The sequence below is a fragment of the Tachypleus tridentatus genome, chromosome 8, assembly GCF_004210375.1.
Source record: "Tachypleus tridentatus isolate NWPU-2018 chromosome 8, ASM421037v1, whole genome shotgun sequence".
Classification (NCBI taxonomy): domain Eukaryota; kingdom Metazoa; phylum Arthropoda; class Merostomata; order Xiphosura; family Limulidae; genus Tachypleus; species Tachypleus tridentatus.
Genome location: NC_134832.1, coordinates 109,604,303 through 109,626,682, shown reverse-complemented (window position 1 = coordinate 109,626,682; position 22,380 = coordinate 109,604,303). Strand labels below are relative to the sequence as shown.

The following is a 22,380-nucleotide window of genomic DNA, read 5'->3' as shown; positions in this document are numbered from 1 at the left end:
TTAATAAAATCACCAAAAACGAATAAAAATAATTATGATAAAATTTTGAGAATAGTTCCTAAATAACAGATAGTTTTCTTAGTTACAAACGCACAAAATAAAAAATGATCAAATGTGAAAGAAATCATAATTACAGGACACTGAATCAACTCTTTTCTTGATCACTAATACCCCTCATAGTTCAGCGATAAGTATGGGAGCTTATAAGACTGAAAACAGCATTTCGATACCCGCTGTGGGCAGAGCATAGCTAGCTTATTTTGTAGCTTTGCGTTTAATAGCAAAAGAAAAATCTAATTGAGATATAATTTTAACAACTAAAGAAATTCACTTTAGCTATCTATTCGTCAAATATTTAATGAGGCTTTATTTCAATTAAATATCAAATTTAGTATTATAAATAAAACAATAATTTCAGTGAGACATGTTATAAAAATAATGAATTTATTGACATAGAATGCACATCAAAAGCATGAAGAATACACGATATTTAATTGTCCAAGATCATACTTTAAAGAGACAAATAACATCCTCTGAAGGAAATTGTATTGATGTTGGTTTATTTCACGCATTTGCACACATACAAAAGTTCATTCAGATTTCTTCTCGTAGAAGGTGAAAAATTACACAGGAACCAATTATTTCCAAATAGTTCACTGTAAGCTAGTATCTGTAGAAGAAATACGCATAAAATTCTTGATTTTTTTTCAGTCTATATAATTAAATGGTGCATATTAACAAAATTAAATCTTATATTTAATTATTTATTTAATTCTTAATACAGATTATTTTTCAATGAACAATCCTGACAGTATATTTATTTGTTAAATATATGTAGATTACAAAAACCTCAGCCTTATTACTTTCAATTATCTTTATTCCATTCAAAACACAGAATCGGATAATTTCTAGTCCCATAATGAAAACAATATTATTTTTACTATATTTGCTAAATAAATGAAAAGAAAAATATGGAAGATAAGTATTTTTTGTAAGAAAAAAATATGATAACGTTCCTGTCAGAAATTTACACTTTTTGAAATCCGTATTGTTACAGTCAGCCTACTTAACAACGTGTTTTTTTCTACATTCTCATAATCATGCTAAAAGTAAAATAAAATACTCGAAACAATTTACTAACTAAACACTCAATATTAGATATTGTTTAATAAGAACAAATAATTTTGTTTGATGTCTGTTAACAAATGATGAAATAGTTCCTATATTTTTAGTTTTGATGTAATCATTTACAGTTCTTATCTTCATTTAATTTACCATATCTTTGGAATATTTTCAGATTATTGTTAGTTCATTCAAATTATATTTTCGGAAAAATATAAATATATAATAAACAAGTTGTGTGTTTAAGGTTGTTTGAGCTTGAATAATATCCATTTTCTTATATTTTGAAAATTTAAAACATTACAAGTAAATTATTCCATGTAAAGAAAAAAAATTCCGATAAATTTTTAGCATATTTACAAAGATTTGATCGCAAGAGAATAGTTAACTCAAGTTTTTTTTTCACATTTAAAGCGCTAACATTTTCAAACTATACACAAGGAATATTTTCTAAAACGTATAATATATTTCTTTGAAAATGTTAGAATATAATAACGAAACTTTAATATAAATATCTCACTGGAAAATGAATACAATCAGATAAATATCCCGTTTTGCTTATAAATCATGTGCCTTTCATAATTATAACTATAAACGCTAAAATGACAAGAGAAATTTGTAAAAGTAACATTTAATATTTTCATTCTATGTATTTTTCAGGATGGATATATTTTCACTATTTAAATAAAACATTACAGATCAGTAATAAGGGAATCTGATGCAAGACTCACTTTCGATAAAACAGCCACCCCTGAATATCATGAATTATGATGTGGCCCCTTTCACAAACACACTGGGGGATAAGAAGGATATCAATAGTCAAAGTGTGATGTCAGTTTTTTTGTGTTTGAAAAATGTTGATTTAAAGTCAGCACCTAAAAATTCTTTTGCTTACAAAGTAGCTATTTCAGAAAATATTACTTGTCGAGTTTATAAAAAGATGGGGATTTATGAACAGGCGAATATGCAAAAAGAAACACTTCTAGTAATTTAAAGTATTTTAAATTTGTGGGGAATTTATACCCCACACTTGTACATATGCTCTTCTGCTCCAACCCCATGTTAGGTGTCGGTTTTATCGGATCTTGCAAGCGAATACTGTCCCCCCAGACACAAAAAACTCATGTTTTCAATATCTAAGAATTATATATGCACAATCTTTGTTTTAACTATATATGTATATATTATTTACAATAAACGAGGGCTCATTTTAACACATTTCCTGTTTTCGTAATTTAATTTGTGAGTACAGCGTCCAATGTTAATATGGTCACCATACCCCATTTTTACCAAAGCTATCTTTCTTAAACTCATTTTTTTCTAACCCGCGTAATAAAACAGAGCCAAAAAAACATGAAAGACTAGGACAATACTCTATACGATCGTGGCCACCTGGTGAGTTTGATCTCCGCAACAGATGCATACAATAAATAACTCAATGTGCAGCGTGATTTGAAACAATTTTTAAAGTATTTTTATAAATTTCATTAATAGGAAATATTTCGCTTTGTTTTTATAATAAATTTTAGAAACTAATCAAAGAACAGGGGTAATTCAATAAATGAAAAATATTCCATAAAAATAATTTTATTTTGTTTCATCACCTTAATTTTTAAACTTTAAATGAAATGTGCATTATTGGATTTCGCAACAGATAAATGTTTAAGCCCTATTAATACTATGTTTTCTAGAATGTGTGTTTTTTATATATGCCACAAACAATTCTGATTAAGAATATTATTCCACATGTAATAAGCACATGGTTTTAGAAGTACAAAGAAACATTAATTAAACCTCCAGTAAATCACTACTTATCCTTTTTTAAAGCAAATTTCATTGAAATATTCAATAATACGAAAGAAAACGTATAACAGAAAAAAAACATTCGTTTGTGAAAAGCTAGTGAAAAATGAAGCGTTCCTATGATTGCAATTACAGTTACAATTTGAAAGTGTTTAAAGGATCATTGATTGATTTAACAAGAGTTTATAATTCTAAGAAAAATATTAAGAAAGTATTACAAAAGATATATAATTTAGCAAACTAAAAGATAAAACAAAATGACATATATATGTATGTATATATAACAATTATATTTGAGACTCTAATTTTACGTTCACAGATTCTGTTTAAGCTGGACTTTGGATCAACAATTAATATATTTGTTCATCACCACAAAATCGTAATTTGACAGTCACGATTCCTGCCCAAGATATACTCTAGACCAATACCTATCACACTCAGCATCAGAGAAATCGCATCTTTCATCTCCCGTATCTATTTTCTGTTGACTATTGTCACCAATTCTGCCATCTGAAAACCTGTGCATAAAAGCAACATGAAATAGAATTTTTAAAAATGACACTTAGAAGCGAAACATCATAAATTATTCAATATTATCCCAAATTAGTCACATAAAAATAAAGTAGCCTGTCTAGGATCTAGATTAGATCCTATAGCAACACTGTTAATCTGTTCATAGACCTTATCATTAAATATGAAATGTGAATCGTCGAAAGTTATTATATATAACTCTTCTGTTATATATAAACATAGTTAAAAAGAAAGCTGTCTAATTCTCTATTTAAAATTAAACTTTTGTACCATACTGGATATATGATGACACCTTTCTTGTTTTTAGGTATCCGAATAAAACTAAATTTTACCTTTAACTAGAAAGGTGGCCGAAGGCCGCCTGGAAGAGTCACTTGTTTTAACCACTCACACCACTATAATAGTGCGTTGTCTGTCAGGCAGTCAGTGGACACTAAACAAAGTCACATAAGGGATCCAAAGCGTTGCAGTTATACTATCGTGACGTCAGTAAGCATTTCTTACTCGTTATTGTGTTTTCATTCATCCTCTAAAACAGAACACTTACGAGGACCCTGCACAAATACATCTATTATTATAAATATATATATATTGCAGAACCAAATTCTTCGATCAACATATCGGTTTTCATGTTGAATGTTTTTATTAGAAGGACATGTAATAGATTGTATACTAAATTTTAAAGTTTATTCCTCCAATAAATTGCAACGTAATGCAATTGTTAACCTGTAGAACTTTTATTATGACAGCAACTCATCATTTTTTATATCAGAAGAACATTTTAACCTCAGACAAGTATTAGAAACAATTAATATTCTCTCGTCTAAACCAACTGTAATGTTCACAAGAAATATGATAAAATTTTCAACAAGAAGAAACGTTTAACTATTCCTGTAAGTAAAAATACAGTAAATGTGATTTGTCCATACTTCAATAATAAGCCGTTTGTAGAAAGTAAAAAAACATATTCGACTTTCAAGCAAATTCTTTATACAGATTACTCTTTGTGTTTTCAAACCTCTATTCGCACTTCATAATATTTTATTCTACGAAGGTATTTTTTGAATTAAGAACAAAACAGTGGGTTATCTGTCAAACACGAGTATCGAAACCCGGTTTTTAGGGGTGTGAGTCCACAGACATACCGCTGTACCATTGGGGGGTTTCTACAAAAAAAAAAAAATCCTCATGATGAGAAATTTAAATGTTTCTAACTATATATGTCTTTACTCTACCACCAGGTGTCTCTAATAAAAATGAGTATTTAATTTCACATGAAAATGACATGTCATTGCACAAGTTCAAAATCACTATGATTCTCCAGTTATTAAAGATTTTTGTCATCTTCACTGAGCAAAGCATAGGTAACAAAATGTTTACTGCAATCTAGAAATTGTGCTGTTAGTATGCACGAGTCTTCTCCTATCTACTTTTCATATCTTAAAATGTATTTGAACTTTTCTTCTAACCCCATTGACGTATTTTTGCGATCATGCGTACCTGATACGAGCTATTACACAACCTTGATTTCTTTTATTGGATATTCGCACAAAGCTACACAAGTCGTTCACAATGACATGCTCCGTCAACTCTTGGGATACTCCATTTGAACACTAGGATTTCACTGCCACTCTTGTAACACATCCATGGCTCCAAAGTGTGGAGCACATTTTTTGGTTCTTTTTTTCCCATCAACAGAGAGCGAACCATAAAGTATTTGATCCACATTCTGGAATGTTATACACTAAAATACACCCGCCCCCTGTAAAACAAAGTATTAGCATGTGTGTTCTTTTTTTTTTCCTTATAGCAAAGCCACATCAGGCTATCTACTGAGTTCACCGAGGTTAATCGAACCCCTGATTTTAGCGTTGTAAATCCGAAGACTTACCCCCGTCCTAGGTGGTGGACGAATTATTAGCACTAACCATGCAAGGGCAAATAATTAATACCATGAAATAACAATGAAAAAAATTTTTATTTGAATATTTTATAAATTGTAATTATAAGTACTCAAATTTGGATTTATGGGTTATGGTGGAGGTTATATTACTTATTGCAATGGAACTGTGTAGATGGCTACATTTCCTTCATCAGTAATAAAATTTTAACAGAAAAAGATATTAAAAAAGCACGCGAATAGGAACTCCAGAGGTTGCTACGGTAGCTACAAAATCAGTGCATTTTGTATATTACAAGGAGAAACGGTCCTACATGGTCAGGTGGTTAGGGTGCTCGACTCGTACTCTGACGGTCGCAGGTTCGAATCCCCGTCACACCAAACATGCTCGCCCTTTCAGCCTGTGGAACGTTATAACCTTATAATTTTTTTCTCAGATGAAAAAATTTCAGGTGATTTGATGTTCAAGCTAATTTCCAAAGAATATTTGCCTTCTCTTGTAACAAAGTGCGTTACTTGATCTTCAGCATGTAATGGAATTTTACCTTCATTTTCACTGAGGAATAAAATTTCATTACAAACTATAAAATCCAAAAAAAAGTGTTTATATACTACTATCTATTCGATATATTGCACATAAAATAACAGACCTTTATTTATCTGTTAGATCTGTTTCTTTATTAAAACGTGAATTGCAGAGACAAAATAATGAAATAGCAGCCTAACCTATTTTTTAGCTGGCTACATCCGCTATAAAGAACTACTTTCGCTGAAGTCACTGCCTAAAAATAATAAAGCAGATAAATAAGATAGTTCTTATACATCGATGGAATACCCACAGTTTGATATAGGTGTATAGTCCTTTCTTCATCATTAACACGTGATGTGTATCGGGTTATTATTGGTGAGTAAAGGACTATACACCTTAGACAAACAGATAAGAATTTTTATTTAATCTGGGCACCCCTTAGGAATCGTTTTGACAACACAAACTTCCTGTAAGTACAAAAATCACCTTTCTTTTGCCAAGCATTTTAACTAGCCTGACTATTCCATCAATACCAAGATTTTATTAGTTACCAAAACTGATTTGCATGCAAATCTAAAATAAATTGGAGATGGAGAGAAAAAAAAATAGGTAATTGCTAGATTCAATGCTATCAATTCTTATGGGTCACCATGAAGTCAGACATTAGTGTTTTTTTATCTTTAATAGCTTTTCTGTCATTAAGAAAGTTTATTCTGTATGTATTTAAAATCTGTCAGTTAACATTGGTTTAATATGTAGGAATTCATAGAATAGTCAAAAGAAAGAGAAGAACTGTAATATTAAAATACATGTTCAATGAATGTTCGGAACTATACAGATTCTAGCTCTGCATTCTAAAAGTGCACAAAACTCTTATAGTTTTGTACAAATATATGTCTAAAAATAACACAAAATTAGAATAACTATTACAGGTAGAATTATAGAATCCACCTTCCTAGCTCATTTGAACATGCTAAAGACGGAGTTTATGTAACTCCAAAACATTTATTCAAACTGTTTGTATTATTTTGATGTCGCTTGATCTGATTAATCAACCAGTCAGTTATTTACACTAATTTTATATGGTTTTATATATTATATAATTAGTTTTAATCACTAGGTAACTTTTACTATAAGATCTTTTACGTCACTTGTATAATTTTACTTTTAGGTGCTTCTTTAATTCAACACCCTTTTCTGGTTCTTCTATACCCACCCTTTTGCCGAGCATAGCCTAACAGTTAACATGCTCAAACTGTGAATGCGAGGGTTTATGGTTCGTGGCTCGTTGCCGTAAAAACACACTACATAATTTAGAACCATGGGCGTGTTATTAAAATTTGACGACCAAATCTCACTATTCAGTTAAAGTAGCCCAAGATCTGGCTATGGACGCTGTTGACTGGTTTCCTTCCCTGTTGTCTCTTGGTTCAATATTAAGGAGAGTTATTCATAAACAGCCCTTCGTATAGCTTTGCACAATAATTCTGAAAGAAAGAAAAACATTTTCTGTTTCCTTCTTTACACATTTCAGACACTAATCCCTTCTATTACGTCACGTCCCATCACAGTAACGACGTATCAACTATTATTAACTGTACTAAGTCTAAAACACAAGATGCAGTTAGGTAAGTAAGTCATTCGTGTCCCAAGAAGGTGTGTGTTACTCAAGTGTTTTTGTGTCTCTAACAAACTTAAAAGGGAGTTGTAATATCTCAGATACCTTTGTTTATGAGTACTTGAAAAACTGAAAACTAGCAAAAACAAACAAAGGACATCACATGTGAAAGGAGATGAGATTGAAAAATTTATTCGATTGACGATACGTCATAGGTTTAACACTTTGGTTAATAACCCCCTATTTAAACAGTTGAAAATAGTATAGACACAAATAATCAGTTTTAAGCGATAACTGAACTGTCATGTAATCGCATACACAATACAATCGGACAAAGTAAGTATTCACTTCTTTTGAAGACTTCTCGATAGATGGTGCCTTGGTCGTTTGATTTGATCGTAATATCTTTCTGTTCCAGAGCCAGTAGATACCGGCTCAGGCGGCGTGTAGCTCTCACGAGTTGCCAAATCATTGGTGAAATCAATTCCAACGTCCTTTGAAGAACGAGAAGCGATTCCTACTGTACAATTAGATATAAATAAAATTATTATTGACTATACTTAACTATAAATGAAAATTCAAACTAGCACAACAATAATATTAATAAAATTACCTCGGCATTTCTATTCGATTTACATTTTATAAGAAGCATCAGTATGTTGAAGAAATACCAACAAACTTATTATAAAAGAAATAATCATCAGAATTATTTATTTTTGTTTAATTTCTATACATGGAGTGAGGAATCTGGTTTAGGCGTATGAATACAAAATCCATACTTTTTATAAAAAAACTGTTTACGAAACGACTAATTCAGTTCTATACCATTTGGCAGTGAACAATGACGTCACATATTATTAATATTTTTACTTAATTATTAAGTAACTACTTTATCTACCAGGATTAAGGTATACATGTTGGCCTTTGTTCTTGGCTTTTGAGTGGTCTTGTTCTTCTTTAAAACTTTGGTTTTGAGAAACCTGTAGTGATATAAAAAATAATTTAATAACTCGAAGCCTTAACGTTTTTACGTTGATTTTATTTATAAAAAATATCTTAGTTGCCTTTGTCATAATTGTAAAAATTGTGGAGTATCCAGAGCCATAAAAAAATGGAACTTCAAACTTTTAGAAAACCTATTTTAAAAGAAATAAACTTGGGAAAAACATAATTTCGATTATAAAAACAAAACAAAAACATATATATATATATATGTATGTATTATAACCATAAATCTTTAAGCCATAAACAAAACACATTAACATTAAACAAAATACCGTGCATATTTTTAAAAAGGATCCTAGGGTACAAGTTACAACGTGGGATTATAAAATGTTTCATAGGTTTTGGAGGTAACTGAAGAAGTAGGACCCACATTGCAGTGGCGATACACCATCTATCAGTCTTAACCTCCAATTCGTTAGTCTTACAAAGAAAATTAGAAATTAGGAGAGCGAGATGTGGATACTCAAACCTTCAACGTCTCACACCTATATCACCCTTCACTGCCTGCAGACAGTTGTGGAAATGTGACTTTTCTCCCAAGTTAAAATAAGAATAAGAAAAAGATAAACATAAAAAGATTAAAATAAAAAATGTAATTAAAGTACTATCATTTGGTATATTTGTGTGTTTTTTTAAATTAGTATAACTAATAGGATGAAAATTATTTAGAACAGGACATGCAAGACATCTTTTCCTATTACATTTTATTACATTAGCAGCAATATAATTATCATAACCAGACAGCTAGGCAAAATTATAGTTTCAGTTTAGTATGCCATCTAGTTAAGACTGTTATACTTAACTTCATAAAAGTTTGAACAATGCAATGGAAGGTGCAACAGTCAGCGACCATTCACGTACATTGAATAAATTTTAGTGAAGTTAATTAATTACATCCAAATGAAGCTAAATGAAAAAACAAAATAATGAGGAAAGACTGTGCTAAAAACAGCATACATATATTTGTATGTATGTATATATATTAGCATTTTGTAGCAATTTTTACCAGATCTTGTACATAATCTCTGATCGACTGACTATTCAAATAGAAAATATAAGCAGATTTGTTGGACCACTTCTACTAATACTGTGTAATAAATTACAGTGGTTGACCTTGGAGTGATATTTTAAATATATTATTAAAAAAAAACTAAAAATAAGAAAGAAATTAAGTATATAATGGTAGAGTTTCTATAAGTTTCTATATGTATGTAATTATTTTTTAACAAAATCATCATCAGTGCTTGAAAAGACAGCTAAATGCTATATATATCTGTGTGTGTGTGTATATATATCACGTAACTTCCCAATTATAAGATCTTTAGTGATCAAGGATTTGAAAATACATAAAGAATACTGAATCAAATATGTTTAACCTTCTTGACTTCGAAAATCTACAAGAGGTGTAAGCCAGCAAAGATATAGGAAATTCATATAACTTGAGAAACATTGTGAATTTCAATAAGTGACAGTAAAAGATTTATGTGACGTCATGATTTATGTGAGGCAGTGTCAATTTTTAACTCTTAGATATCACAATAGGAGGCGACAATAAGACATTGTAGACGTGAAAAGGTTTCAGTTAAAACAAGTATAAGTTTCTACCACATTTTCTACAATAAACTTTCTATTTTTCTAAATGATGTAATCAGCAGAAACTGTGTGACGATAAGTATTTTTCTTTGTTTGTTTTGGTTAAAAGTAATATTTTTTGTACAAAATGGAAATAAAGATTACTCCCATCTATAAATCGTTATATTTTATGACAAACCATTTGAGTAAGTTTTTTTGAACTTATCATAAATGGATAATAAGCACTGGCAAAATTCACAATGTTTTCAAGCATAGTCTGAGGGGAATCAATTAATCTTCAGGTTATTGGCATAATTTAACTGAGACGAATTGTCATATAATTTTAGAACAAATTTAACTAGAATCGGAATAACTTCAGAGTTTAAGCACGATTTGAAAAAAATCGAATTTAATTTTAAAAAATGTGTGTATGCATTTTTCGTATAGCAAAGCCACATCGGGTTATCTACTGTGTCTACCGAGGGAAACCAAACCCTTGTTTTGGTGATGTAAATCCGTAGACTTACCGCTGTCCCAGCGGGGGACAATTGTAAGCAAACAAACTTTCATATACATATATCTTCACTGGTATGCTATTTCTAAGCTTCAATTTTTAGTGAGACTTTGAAATATAGAATTTTGGACTATTTCTGCCTGTTATTTTTTTTACTGTTTTTGCTTGTTTCTAGAATGAGACGATGTTATGGGTTCTATACTTTCTTAATGTGTTGTGGTGTGTTAGCAAGAAAATTTAGTAATCCACCATCCCAACAATAAAGAAAAGTGAAAGTCTTAGAAGAAAACACAACAAGAGCAATTTGAAAATAAATTCTGTGAAGCTTACCAGCTTACGTCGAATAGGAATATCGTACGTGTGAAATCCACTTTCAGATGTTAACTGACCCCATGAAAAATTAATACCCCTATCTGTTTGTAAATCATCGGAGTTTACAGAAGTCCCACTAGGGGCGTAGGTATTTGGATAAGGCAGTTGTTCTCGGCTGTGTCGCAGACGAGGGTCCGATTGGGAGTTCCAGGACGGAGTTCCTCCACCTTCCACATCACCTTCTCCAGAATAGACGGATAACCTACTTGTGGCATATGGCGACGGAAAGTAGAGCTGATCACGGCTGTGATGTAAGCGAAGATCTGATTGGTTGCGCTTATCCCAGACTGTCATTGGTACAGCTTCTCCTGTTTCCGTTTTCCCTGGATCAGAATCTCTCATGGCTATGATTTAAATATAACGTTTCTTATACAAGAAGGCGCTAATAAAGACATACAAACGAAAAGAGTTCAGTGTGTGAACTCGCAGTGTGAAAGCCATTAATTTTCAGTATCAAATATTAACATTTGACAAAAATTTACAGGAAATTTTTCGAATGTTTTTCTTCCAATTATCAGCAGTTAAAGCGTAAATATGAAAAAGAAGAAGAGAGAAAAGAGGCAGAGACTTGTATTTCTATTTTTTAACTAATATATTATCAAGCTTAAGTATTAGAAATGTACATATTATACACAAACATATCAATTTATGTTACCTGCATATAATATATTTAATTTCAATGGATATAGATTAATTATCACTGGTACCAAAACATAGAATAGACTCCTAACAAGAATGCCGGGTAACAATACATTATTTTTATATTTAAATACTGTACACTAGCCCCCCGCTAGTACAGCGGTAAGTCTAGGGATTTACAACACTAAAATCAAGCGTTCGATTCCCCTCGGTGGGCTCCGCAGATAGCCTGATGTAGCTTTACTATAAGAAAAACACACACACCCTACACAGTAGATCCGGATTATTACATTAAAATCTATGACGTATTCAAAGTGTATATAATTAAGTGTAAGTAACTAAATACGTGGTTTAGCCAACGGAACTTGTTTCTTAAATATACCTAGAGTTGTCGTCAATATATGTAAATGATGTCATTTATCGGACATATCTAGTTTTCATATCTTCTTATTTGCACAGACAATGTACAACGGTTTTTAAGCTGGAACTTTTGACGACTGTAAAAGTTTTACACGATATTAAATAACACGTCTAGGGTGCAACTGAATCTTCCGTCAAGGACTGCGTCAATGGTTTAATCTGAGAGATCCATGCAACTCCACACTTATTATTGAAATGTGCAAGATATACTTGATCAAACACGATGTATTGAAGGTACTCTTAATGCACTGTTCAAAAAATTGTGGAATAATCAGAGTATTATATGCTATTACTATTGTTACAAAATAATATCAACAACACTCCTGAATTACATTTTATACAAATCAAGTTCCTTGTGATCTAATATCCACATTTTAGGTGTATATGTTTGTTTGTTTGTTTAGAATTAAGCACAAAGCTACACAATGGGCTATCTGTGCTCTGCTCACAACGGGTATTGAAACCCGGTTTTTTAATGATGTGACATACCGCTGTGCGGCTGGGGAGCAGGTGTATATGAAAGTAAAGGAAATGCATCGGGTTCTCAATTAAACGTTTGACTAACAGCAAAATGTTTACAGGGATCCAGATTTGTTGTGAAACAAGCCAGGACCATGATGTTAAAGGCAATTGGTCAGCTAAAAGTTGGTTAAACATAAATCGTTGCAGAATAGTTACATGTCGTTCAGATTGTCACTAGCAAGACGTAAACTTGAATTCAGATCCTCAGTACAATTAGTTTGAGTCTTGGACAGGCGAACTCTTTGTCGACAATCCCAAAAAAAGGTCAAATATTTGGAATATGAGCACAAAGCAACTAATGAACTTTATCGCTCGAACTAAATATAATTCAGAACATAACATGAACTGCTAATAATCATGCAAACAGTCAGAAATCAGGTCATAAGAGTTGGTTTTAATGGTCGACAATCGATGTAATTTCTGTAACCTTTAACGGCAATATATCTCATTTATAATAGTGTCATTTCATACATGCTTATCAAATCATATGGTTGGTTATCTAACTCTTCTCATCCTTTACTTCTTATGTGCAGTGTATATGGCTTATGTCTGAGAAATGTATGATGTGACGTATACAGTATTCTCACTGTACACATTGTTAAATATGTGGAAATTACTTCTATTTACAACATTTTATTGCTACATATATGGCGTAGCTCAACTGAGCTACGAAACTATATAGAATGTTAACTAAAAGTTCGTAACAAACCTGTGAAATACAAATAAAGTCACAAAAGCTGTTTGATAAATATTTGTTTGTTAGATATATTATTTTCAAGATATTTTCTATATTATTACGTTTTGTTTTCTTTCATTGTTAAAAAAAAGAAACGGAAAACTTTTACCTGTTGAGTAGGTACAGTTAGGTGGATTTCCTTGTCGTCGACGGATCAGAATCACACATGCCACAGTGACTACTAACACAAGCACTACTGTTGTGCAAATAACAGGAATTATTATTTTTAATTGGCGATAGAGGTCGTTTGTGTAACTGGATGCTGAGTAATGAGGCGACACCGTTGCTGAAACGAGATAATACAATTTTATTCACGGTCATTTTTATATGCAAAACAAATACCAAGAAAAACTATATAAATTATAATACTATTAATTTTAAAATACGCACAGTCAGAAATTTATATATTAAAAAGTAATTGTTTAAATTCGTTGAAAACCTACAATTACTGCTGTGTAATAGTTGTAATAGTTTTGTTTTGTTTTGAATTTTTGCGCAAAGCTACTCGAGGACTATCTGCGCTAGCCGTCCCTAATTTAGCAGTGTGAGACTAGAGGAAAGGCAGCTAGTCATCACCACCCACCACCAACTACTCTTTTACCAACGAATAGTAGCATTGTCCGTCACATTATAATGCCTTTACAGCTGAAAGGGCGAGCATGTTTGGTGTGATAGGGATTCAAACCCGCGACCCTCGGATTACGAGTCGAACGTCTTAACACACTTGGCCATGTCGGGCCAGCTGTAATAGTAAATAATGGTTTATGCAATGAACGAAAGCTGCATCGGCCTAAATTACTGTTCAATGAATCAAATGTTTCCGTATGTTTCTGTGTGGAGGTGGTAGAGCATATTTACTGGTGCTACAATTGCGAAAATTTCTCACACTATATATAAATACTTTAAGAACTTATTGAGATTATTAATTATTCTAAATCTCTAAGGGTTTGTCACTCCTTTTTCAAATGTCACTTATATTGTTTTCTTCCGCTAAATGAGCACAGACTGCTATAAGATTTTTGTTATTCACCAAAAGAAGTAGAATCAGAACTCACCGCCAGATGAGGTAAGAGTGGCAAAAACGTACTCTGCTTCAGCATTCCCAGCCTCGTTGCTTGATGTTATCAACATAGTGTACCATGTAGCTGGCGATAAATCTGGAATGGTCAAAGACGTCTGCTCTGGTGGAATATTATTGGATAGAAGTATCCATTCTGTACTTTCTAATGGCTTGTACTGAACAGTGAAATACAGTAAGGGACATCCACCATTACGCCAAGCGGAGAGAAGTACAGTTACTGATGTAGCGTTTACTGCCAATAGTCTATGTTTATCAGGGGCTTGGGGAGCTGCGATGAGAAATTATTTTAAAATTAAACCTATAAAATAAACGTTTACATATGAAAAACACTAATAAATATTTTTGAAAAAGAAACACAGAATGAACGTTCAATTGGCTTAGATCGCTCTAGCCAATTAAGTGGAAGTTAAATGTTGAAACTTCGGATTCAACGAAATGGAGATAAGCCAGGCTAAGTTTATTAATAGTTTAAATTATCACACACAACCATTGTAAAAATCATCAGAACATAAGGAGTCTTACCATAAAGTGAAATAAAGTAGAAAAAAACGAGAATTTGATTACTAAAAAAACAACTGGTGTAAGATCGAAATCTTTTGCAAACAGGCTTAAGATGTGCTTATCAATTTATTGAAATGAAATTCGTTATTTCAAACGCAGCCATTTCTCACCTTTATGGGTTGATATGCGAGAGATGGTATTCATTAAACCTTAATTAATGACAATTACACCAACTTTCAAAGGTAATCATAAACTCAAATGTTTTCCTAATCAGATCCATTCTCTGAGCTAAAGATTAAATCTTCGAACAGAAATTGATTTGTGTAATATAATGTCCCTACTCTAAAAGAGTGTAGTGTAAGGATCTAATGTTTCTGAATTAAATTCGCTTTATAGATAAAATTCAATGTCATGTTCAAAAAATGTTTACATCTAGAGATTAGCCGTTAACCCTTTTTTCTTGTTGAAATTTTCGAAATTTTATTCGTTTCTTAAAAGGTCAAGTAGCGTTGATTATCTTCGCCAACGTAGGCGGAAGGAGTTTCGTGATTCGTGATGACGAGAAACCCATTCGAAGTAAAAATGCATCTAAAGTCGGCTGGTATGGGTATTAAAACTTATATTTATAAGGAGAGAACAACGTGTTGACCTTCCTAGGTTATCTTCAGGTTGAGCAAGAAAAAGCTTGAAAGTGACCGTTAACGGACATATGTCTTAGGGACGAGAGTATAAACCCATACCAGCCGTTCTGAGATACATTTTTATTTAAAGTAGAGAACAACGTTTCGGACTTTTTAGGCCATCTTCAGGTTAACAAAAGGAGTTTGTGTTTTTACCCATGTGAGTGTGTTAGCGAACAAAATTTTTTTATAGTGGCCGAATGGATTTAGACGAAAGTTGATATATATTTGGGCTATGACCAAATTAAGAAGTTATTACTTTTTGGATGGTCAAGGCCACAGCAAGATTACTATAGTATATATAAAAAAATCCCTATCTGTTAACATGGCAACTGAATTTTCACATTATTTTTGCTCTATAACTCAGTCAAAAGTTGTTTTAATGAAACTTGGTAGACGTATGAAGAATATTGTTCCACGTTTTTCTGCCAAAACATTGATCAGTGTATGTTAATAATGACGGACCTACGGACATGTTTTCACATTTTTTGAAATCCGAATACGATCAACCTTGCGTGGCAGAAGGCATGCACTGTACTGAATACCCTTCTAGTCGTATACTTTCACTATAGTCAGTCCTGAGCACAGCTTTAAAGACGGTTTTCTTACATTATAAGCGTATCACATGGTATTTCTTCGGAATGTCATGTGGTGTAAGAACTCAATTCTGAAATAAAAGCAAAAGAGTAAAAAATGTTGAATTACGATGTCAGCATGATTATAGTGTTTTCTGAAAGACGTGAGAATGGAAGTTAAATTAAATTCCATTAAACGTTAATGTAGGAGCTTTGTATACGAAAAACTATAACAATAAATACAAACACTTCAGACAACTCTGAGCAGCGGAGGTAATCTGCTCGTTAGTTTTCTACTCGCTAATCTTCTTATCTTTGGTCACCAGCTGTTCAGCCATTGTAGCAACACCGTAAAAGAATTAGCGTTTTAAGACAGTGTTCTAAGGCGTGCGGCAGGCTCAAAAGAAGTTTAGTTAACCTGTCATTAATCACGAAATAGAAAAACACTGTTGCGAGAACCTCAGACATTTATCGTGTTAAACATGCAGTAATTCAGTTTTTAAACAGATATGCCCAACCCGATTAAAGTACCTTAATATACCAGCGCAAAGCGTAAGATATGATTGAAAATAAAGTTAAGATATGCCTTCTGTTGTCATCTTCTCTTTCTGTTGCAAAAGTATAGCCACAAGACAGATATATAACAGTTTCATATCCGTCTCCCCAATATCAAGTAATCAGTGAACGTTTTTACCTACAATGATACAAGATTAAACGAACATTTATCATTTTCATTCAGTCTGAAATTTATTAACAGTCGAGGGGAAATATATACAAATATGTGTAAAGTTCTAAATCTTTCAGATACATTAATTGTAAATAGGCAATTAAAACCGCACTATGGAACAATAATGAACTTTATGCAAATCAAAATATTACAAGGAGACTAAAAAATCAAAAATTATTTTACTATTACTAGTCCTTGTTTTGATCAGCATGTCATAATTATTCATGTCTGTGGCTAACAGCACCTAAATGTCTTGAAAACATTTCATCTACGGGCAGAATGTGAAACTAGCCAGCAACTACAGATTGCTATCTGCAGCCAAGTTGTTATGCTTAATACTTAGATATAAACATATACCGCCCTATATGTTTGCAAGTCTCCCAGTCTCTACCATTTTACTTATAAATGATATTGAATAAAACTAAAAACCGTCACCTTAATCGCCCTTAAGCCCCCATCCAGTTCCTCTCCTTTTCTCTAAAAACTTGTTCAAGTATAATCCGAGTAATGTGAGCCAAGACCATCTATCTGAAGTTGATCTTTCCGCTCCGGTATACTGAGTAAATACCTAAACAAACATACAGTTAGTTACGTATAAGACAAAAACGACTTTGGATAAGTAAGGATCTTACGTTTTCCATAACTAAATTTCCGCAATCGAAAGTTTACTTTTTAAAGTAATTTCATACTTGTTATAGAAAATACGATAATTTATTTCCATACCGATCCTTATAACCATTAGTATATGATTTATTTATGAATAATTGAATATTATTCTCTTCTTTAATCAGAAATAGTCAACTTTGCTTTACTTTCCACAAAATTAGCGTCCAAATAATGTGCGTGAATATTACTACTACTGCTTATTTCTATTATAGATCCTTTCAGATAAATTACGTTTCGATTAAAAGCTCATGATGGATATTAGAGAATTTGTGAAACGAAAAATATGGATATGTAAATTAAGATTTAATAACTGTTTTAAAAATTAATTTTTATAGAATAACAACTACACTGTTGTTGTATGTAATTACATACACATATTTATATATATATATAGTTTTATATTTAAATATGAGGACACATTGATAAAAGTGATTCGAAGAAACTTAAACAAGCGAACAACCGAATCTTATTTTGTCAGTAATTTATGGTTGTATGTAATTAACAAATAGACGATTTTTGATATTTATAAAGACCTTGATATATGAATTATGACAAATAATTATAGAAAAAAGAAACATGAATATAGAATTATTGTTAAATAATGTCGAAATTCTACTGTATGTGTGCTGCAATTATGCAATAGATTGAAGTTAATGCTACGTTCCCAAACATTTGTATTTTCTGGAGAAATGAAAAATGCTGCCTGAAATATTGACTATTTTTGAAAGACGTAACTCGTGTAACGTGACACATTACCGAGCTTTCGACTAATCTTTGTTAGTTGTGTGCTGGGATTTTGTTTGTAATTAAGCACACAGCTATACAATGGGCTATATTTGCTCTGCCCACCACGGGTATTGGAACCCTGTTTTTAACGTTTTACGGCTGCAGACATACCTCTGTGCCAATGGGGGTTGAACAGGTAGAAGTGGCCATATACATGCCAGGTACATTCTTGCCTATACATTTATTCATTAAAAGTAATGTACATTTATATCTTTTATATTTTGTATATTATACACTCCTGGTTCTATTACAGTGGTACCTCGGTTCTCGAACAATTCGGTTTTCGAACATATTGTCTGAGGAAAAAATGTCTCGGTTGTCAAACATAAACTCGGTTCCCGAATCAAGCTGTCGTGGCCCGAACCACCGAAATAACCCGAACGACCTTTCGACCATTTTCGGCCCACGCCAAGCTTGCCCAAAACATTTTACCCGCACCTGTCGCTCAGTCCACACTCTCGCTAAAATCTGCTGTGAACGTTGTTGTTGTTGTTTTTCTAAATATTCTGATTAAATAGGCCACCATGGGGTCAAAGCATGATAATGAAAGCAGCAAACCAAAAAGAAAAGTTGTTAGAGCCACAATAGAGGTGAAAAAAGATCTCATAGCGAAGTATGAGAGTGGTGATCGCGTGTCTGACCTTGCTACACAGTTTGGTATGGCGAAGTCTACAGTCTGCACCATACTGAAAAATAAAGAGGTCAAAGGAGCTGATGTTGCAAAAGGAGTGACAGTGCTTACGAAACAAGGATCACAAACAATGGAAGAGGTAGAAAAACTGTTGTTGATTTGGGTAAATGAAAAACAGTTAGCTGGTGATAGCATTTCTGAGACCATCATTTGTGAGAAAGCAAAGCAGTTGCATGCTGACCTCCTGAAAAACACCCCTGGAACGAGTGTTGATACACGTGATGCCTTTAAGGCTAGTAGGGGGTGGTTTGAAATTTAGGAAGAGAAGTGGCATACATAGTGTGGTGAGACATGGGGAGGGTGTCAGGCAGAAACAAACCTCATTAGACAAGTTTTTAGTGAGAAATAGGTCCAGTGAGTCTCAAGCAGGTTGTAGCAGTGCAAAAAGACAGGAAAGAGAAAGAACTCCAGAAGGAGAGTTACCTGACGTTTTTATGGAAGGTGACTCCCCTTCCAAAGAATAATAACCCTCCTACACTCCACGTTCCTCACCACCTTTCACTTATGCCATCAGCTCTCCTCAGCACAGGTAAAATGCAGTTAAATTTTCATATATTGTTTTTTATTGTGTTTATAGTTTTTGTGGTTGACTTTATGCATGTGAGTATTATCATACAGGTATAAATAAGCAATATTTTTACTTAAAATACTTCATAATGCGTAATTGGAGGTCTGTAACGGATTAATTTAAGTTACAGTATTTCTTATGGGAAAAATTGATTCGGTTTTCGAACAGCCTTCTGGAACGGATTAAATTCGAGAACCGAGGTACCACTGTATTTATAACTCTTGTTCATTAAAAGTAATATAACTGTTATAGATACATCCATGTGATAAAATATTCCTGAATAGGAAAATTTCTATATAGAAAAAGGAGGAAAGGATGTTAAATCAACACTTTTGCATCACTTTATACGAAATAAATAAATAGTTCTAATGTGGTAGAAGGTTTAATGCCCTTTACTTCTCTTTCTAGTAAGAAACATTCCTTTTTTAGGATTTTCTACCGAACTGATGTTTCTATAACTATTTTTTACAATAGTAATTTTTAATACATAACGTTTAATTATTTGCTATTAAATTGAAAAATAATGAATATAAAACTAACATATAAAAACAGTTACATAGTTGTTTATAATGAATATGACATTGCTTTAAAAAGTAAACACTCGATCACAGAATCTGCTTTGTGGAGAATTTAGGGGTCGTCAGTTAAGCAAGATCATCTTTGGCCTATAAGTAATAAACTTTAAAATATTTAAGTATTTGTTCAGCATACCAACACGAAACGACCAACTTGATGCAGCTGTTCTTGTTTCAAGTCACTAGAATTATACTTGAACAAATTTAAAGAGAAAAGCAGAGGAATGGAAGATTAAAGAGCTAATAATGTAGAAAAAAAAAGTGAATTTTGGAAATTGTACAATTAGAATTTTTCACATTATTTATTCATATTTTAATATTAAAACTGCACATTAATTATAACTACATTCACGCAATTGGCTGCTGACTGCGAAAGGTAGTAATTCAGGTTTTAAGCACTCAACACCTAACCCTTAACTGATTTTCTGTAGTTGCTGGCTGGTTTTATATTTTTAATAATGACAACAAAGACTAGTAATGAAAAAATAATTTTTGATTTCGTTTTCAAACTCATGTTTTTATTCTGCATGTCACTTAAACTTTGTTAAGTTACAACAGAATTTAAAGTAAAAGCCTCTGTCTGCCATGGTGCTTATCAACATTGTAACTATTTACACTATTCAGAAAACAAACCTGCATTTGTTATTCACTACATAATTTAAGCATAAATTTGCAATTACGTATTACCATAAATAAACAGTTTTAGAACAATAATAAATTATATAAATTTTATGTTTTTTGCTCAGTCCAAATATCTTTGTTGTGAACTTCGTCATAATAACGATGGCCTACTAAATTTATTCGACTGATATTCACGTACTGTATGTTTTTATTCACCTGGTAAATAACGTATGTTAAGTGTTGTGAGGAATACTTGTGAATTTATGTTGAACTAATCAAAGACATCCCACGCAACATTCTATTTCCTCCTTACATAAATATTTTGAAACAAATATTAACTTTAAATATCACAGTTAATAATCAATACACAATACATTTCTATACCTGAACCGTCAGTCTTAACGGCAATAACTTCACTAGGACGACCTCTACCGGCGCTGTTTTGAGCGTCCATATAGAACTCGTATTTCCTACCGCACCCTAAGTCATGAAACACGTGACGTTGTATATTGCCTGGTAGTTTAATTTGTTTCCATTCGGACATTTCTTCTTTGTGGTATAAACTATATTCTGTGTAAATCAAACAAAGAAAATATACATATGAATTTATCGGTTTCATCAAAAATAAAATTAGAATAGCGTTAAAGCTCATTCTGTAACAGGTATTAGTCTGTATAGGTAATCGAAGTTTCAAAAATCTAACTTACACGAAATAACCGTTCAATGCTACACGTATCTAGTAATTAAAAGATTATTAGTATTATGGGATTATCACATCAGATGGACTAAGGATGGTTAAACTCAATAGGAGCTACAAAACGTATAACTGTAGTGTTCATAAAATCCACTCGTGCCTCTAATTGCACAATCATGTGATAGCTGTCGAAATTTTCTGAAGAGTTTTTTAAATTCATAAACAGGATGACTCGGATAAACAAAAAACACAAAGTTTCATGTTACTGAAATTTTAAACATGAGTTTATAAGAATCAATAATAAAGCTCTCAGTTTACCTAATAATATTAAGATTGTGCACAAAGTGTTTGTTTTATTATAAATAATTTTAGAATGTACGTAGTGCTTTAAGCTTAACGAAATTTTTTGTATATTGTTTGCTCCAAATATTTTCTAATTCTGAGTATGCAATTAATCCGATAATCACCATGTTTCCTGATCTGTTTGTTTGTTTGTTTTTTGAATTTCGCACAAAGCTACTCGAGGGCTATCTCTGCTAGCCGTCCCTAATTTAGCAGTGTAAGACTAGAGGGAAGGCAGCTAGTCATCACCACCCACCGCCAACTACTCTTTTACCAACGAATAGTGGGATTTACCGTCACATTATAACGCCCCCACGGCGAAAAGGGCGAGCATGTTTGGTGTGACCGGGATTCGAATCCGCGACCCTCGGATTACGAGTCGAACGCCTTAACACACTTGGCCATGCCGGGACCTTTTACCATTGAGACAATGAAGAACAACTTTAATAAAGGAAAAAGAGAGCACAATAAATCAGAAAGAAAAGGAATTAAAAATATGCACACACATTTAACCACACTTATATTACTTAAAGATGACTTAGTTTTTCTCTTGTTGAATTTTCTCTTTTCTACCACATTTCAAATATTAA

The 22,380-nt window shown here is 32.3% G+C and overlaps 1 protein-coding gene across 3 annotated transcripts in view; it reads right to left on the bottom strand.

The window, feature by feature from the left end:
• Window positions 1–452: 452 nt before the first annotated feature.
• The window catches only part of LOC143223197 (cell adhesion molecule Dscam1-like), a 71,861-nt gene continuing 49,933 nt past the window's right edge, over window positions 453–22,380 (bottom strand). The window contains exons 19-26 of one of the 3 annotated variants that reach the window (XM_076450796.1): window positions 21,139–21,324; window positions 14,339–14,632; window positions 13,393–13,569; window positions 10,925–11,310; window positions 8,402–8,483; window positions 7,852–8,023; window positions 3,354–3,443; window positions 453–670 (exon numbers count right to left, since the gene is read on the bottom strand). In XM_076450796.1, the coding sequence (XP_076306911.1) occupies window positions 664–670; window positions 3,354–3,443; window positions 7,852–8,023; window positions 8,402–8,483; window positions 10,925–11,310; window positions 13,393–13,569; window positions 14,339–14,632; window positions 21,139–21,324 (1,394 nt within the window). In that variant the 3' untranslated portion in view covers window positions 453–663. Of the gene's footprint in view, window positions 671–3,192; window positions 3,444–7,851; window positions 8,024–8,401; window positions 8,484–10,924; window positions 11,349–13,392; window positions 13,570–14,338; window positions 14,633–21,138; window positions 21,325–22,380 lie in introns of those variants that run through there. The other 2 variants (XM_076450795.1, XM_076450798.1) reach the window with 2 other exon arrangements.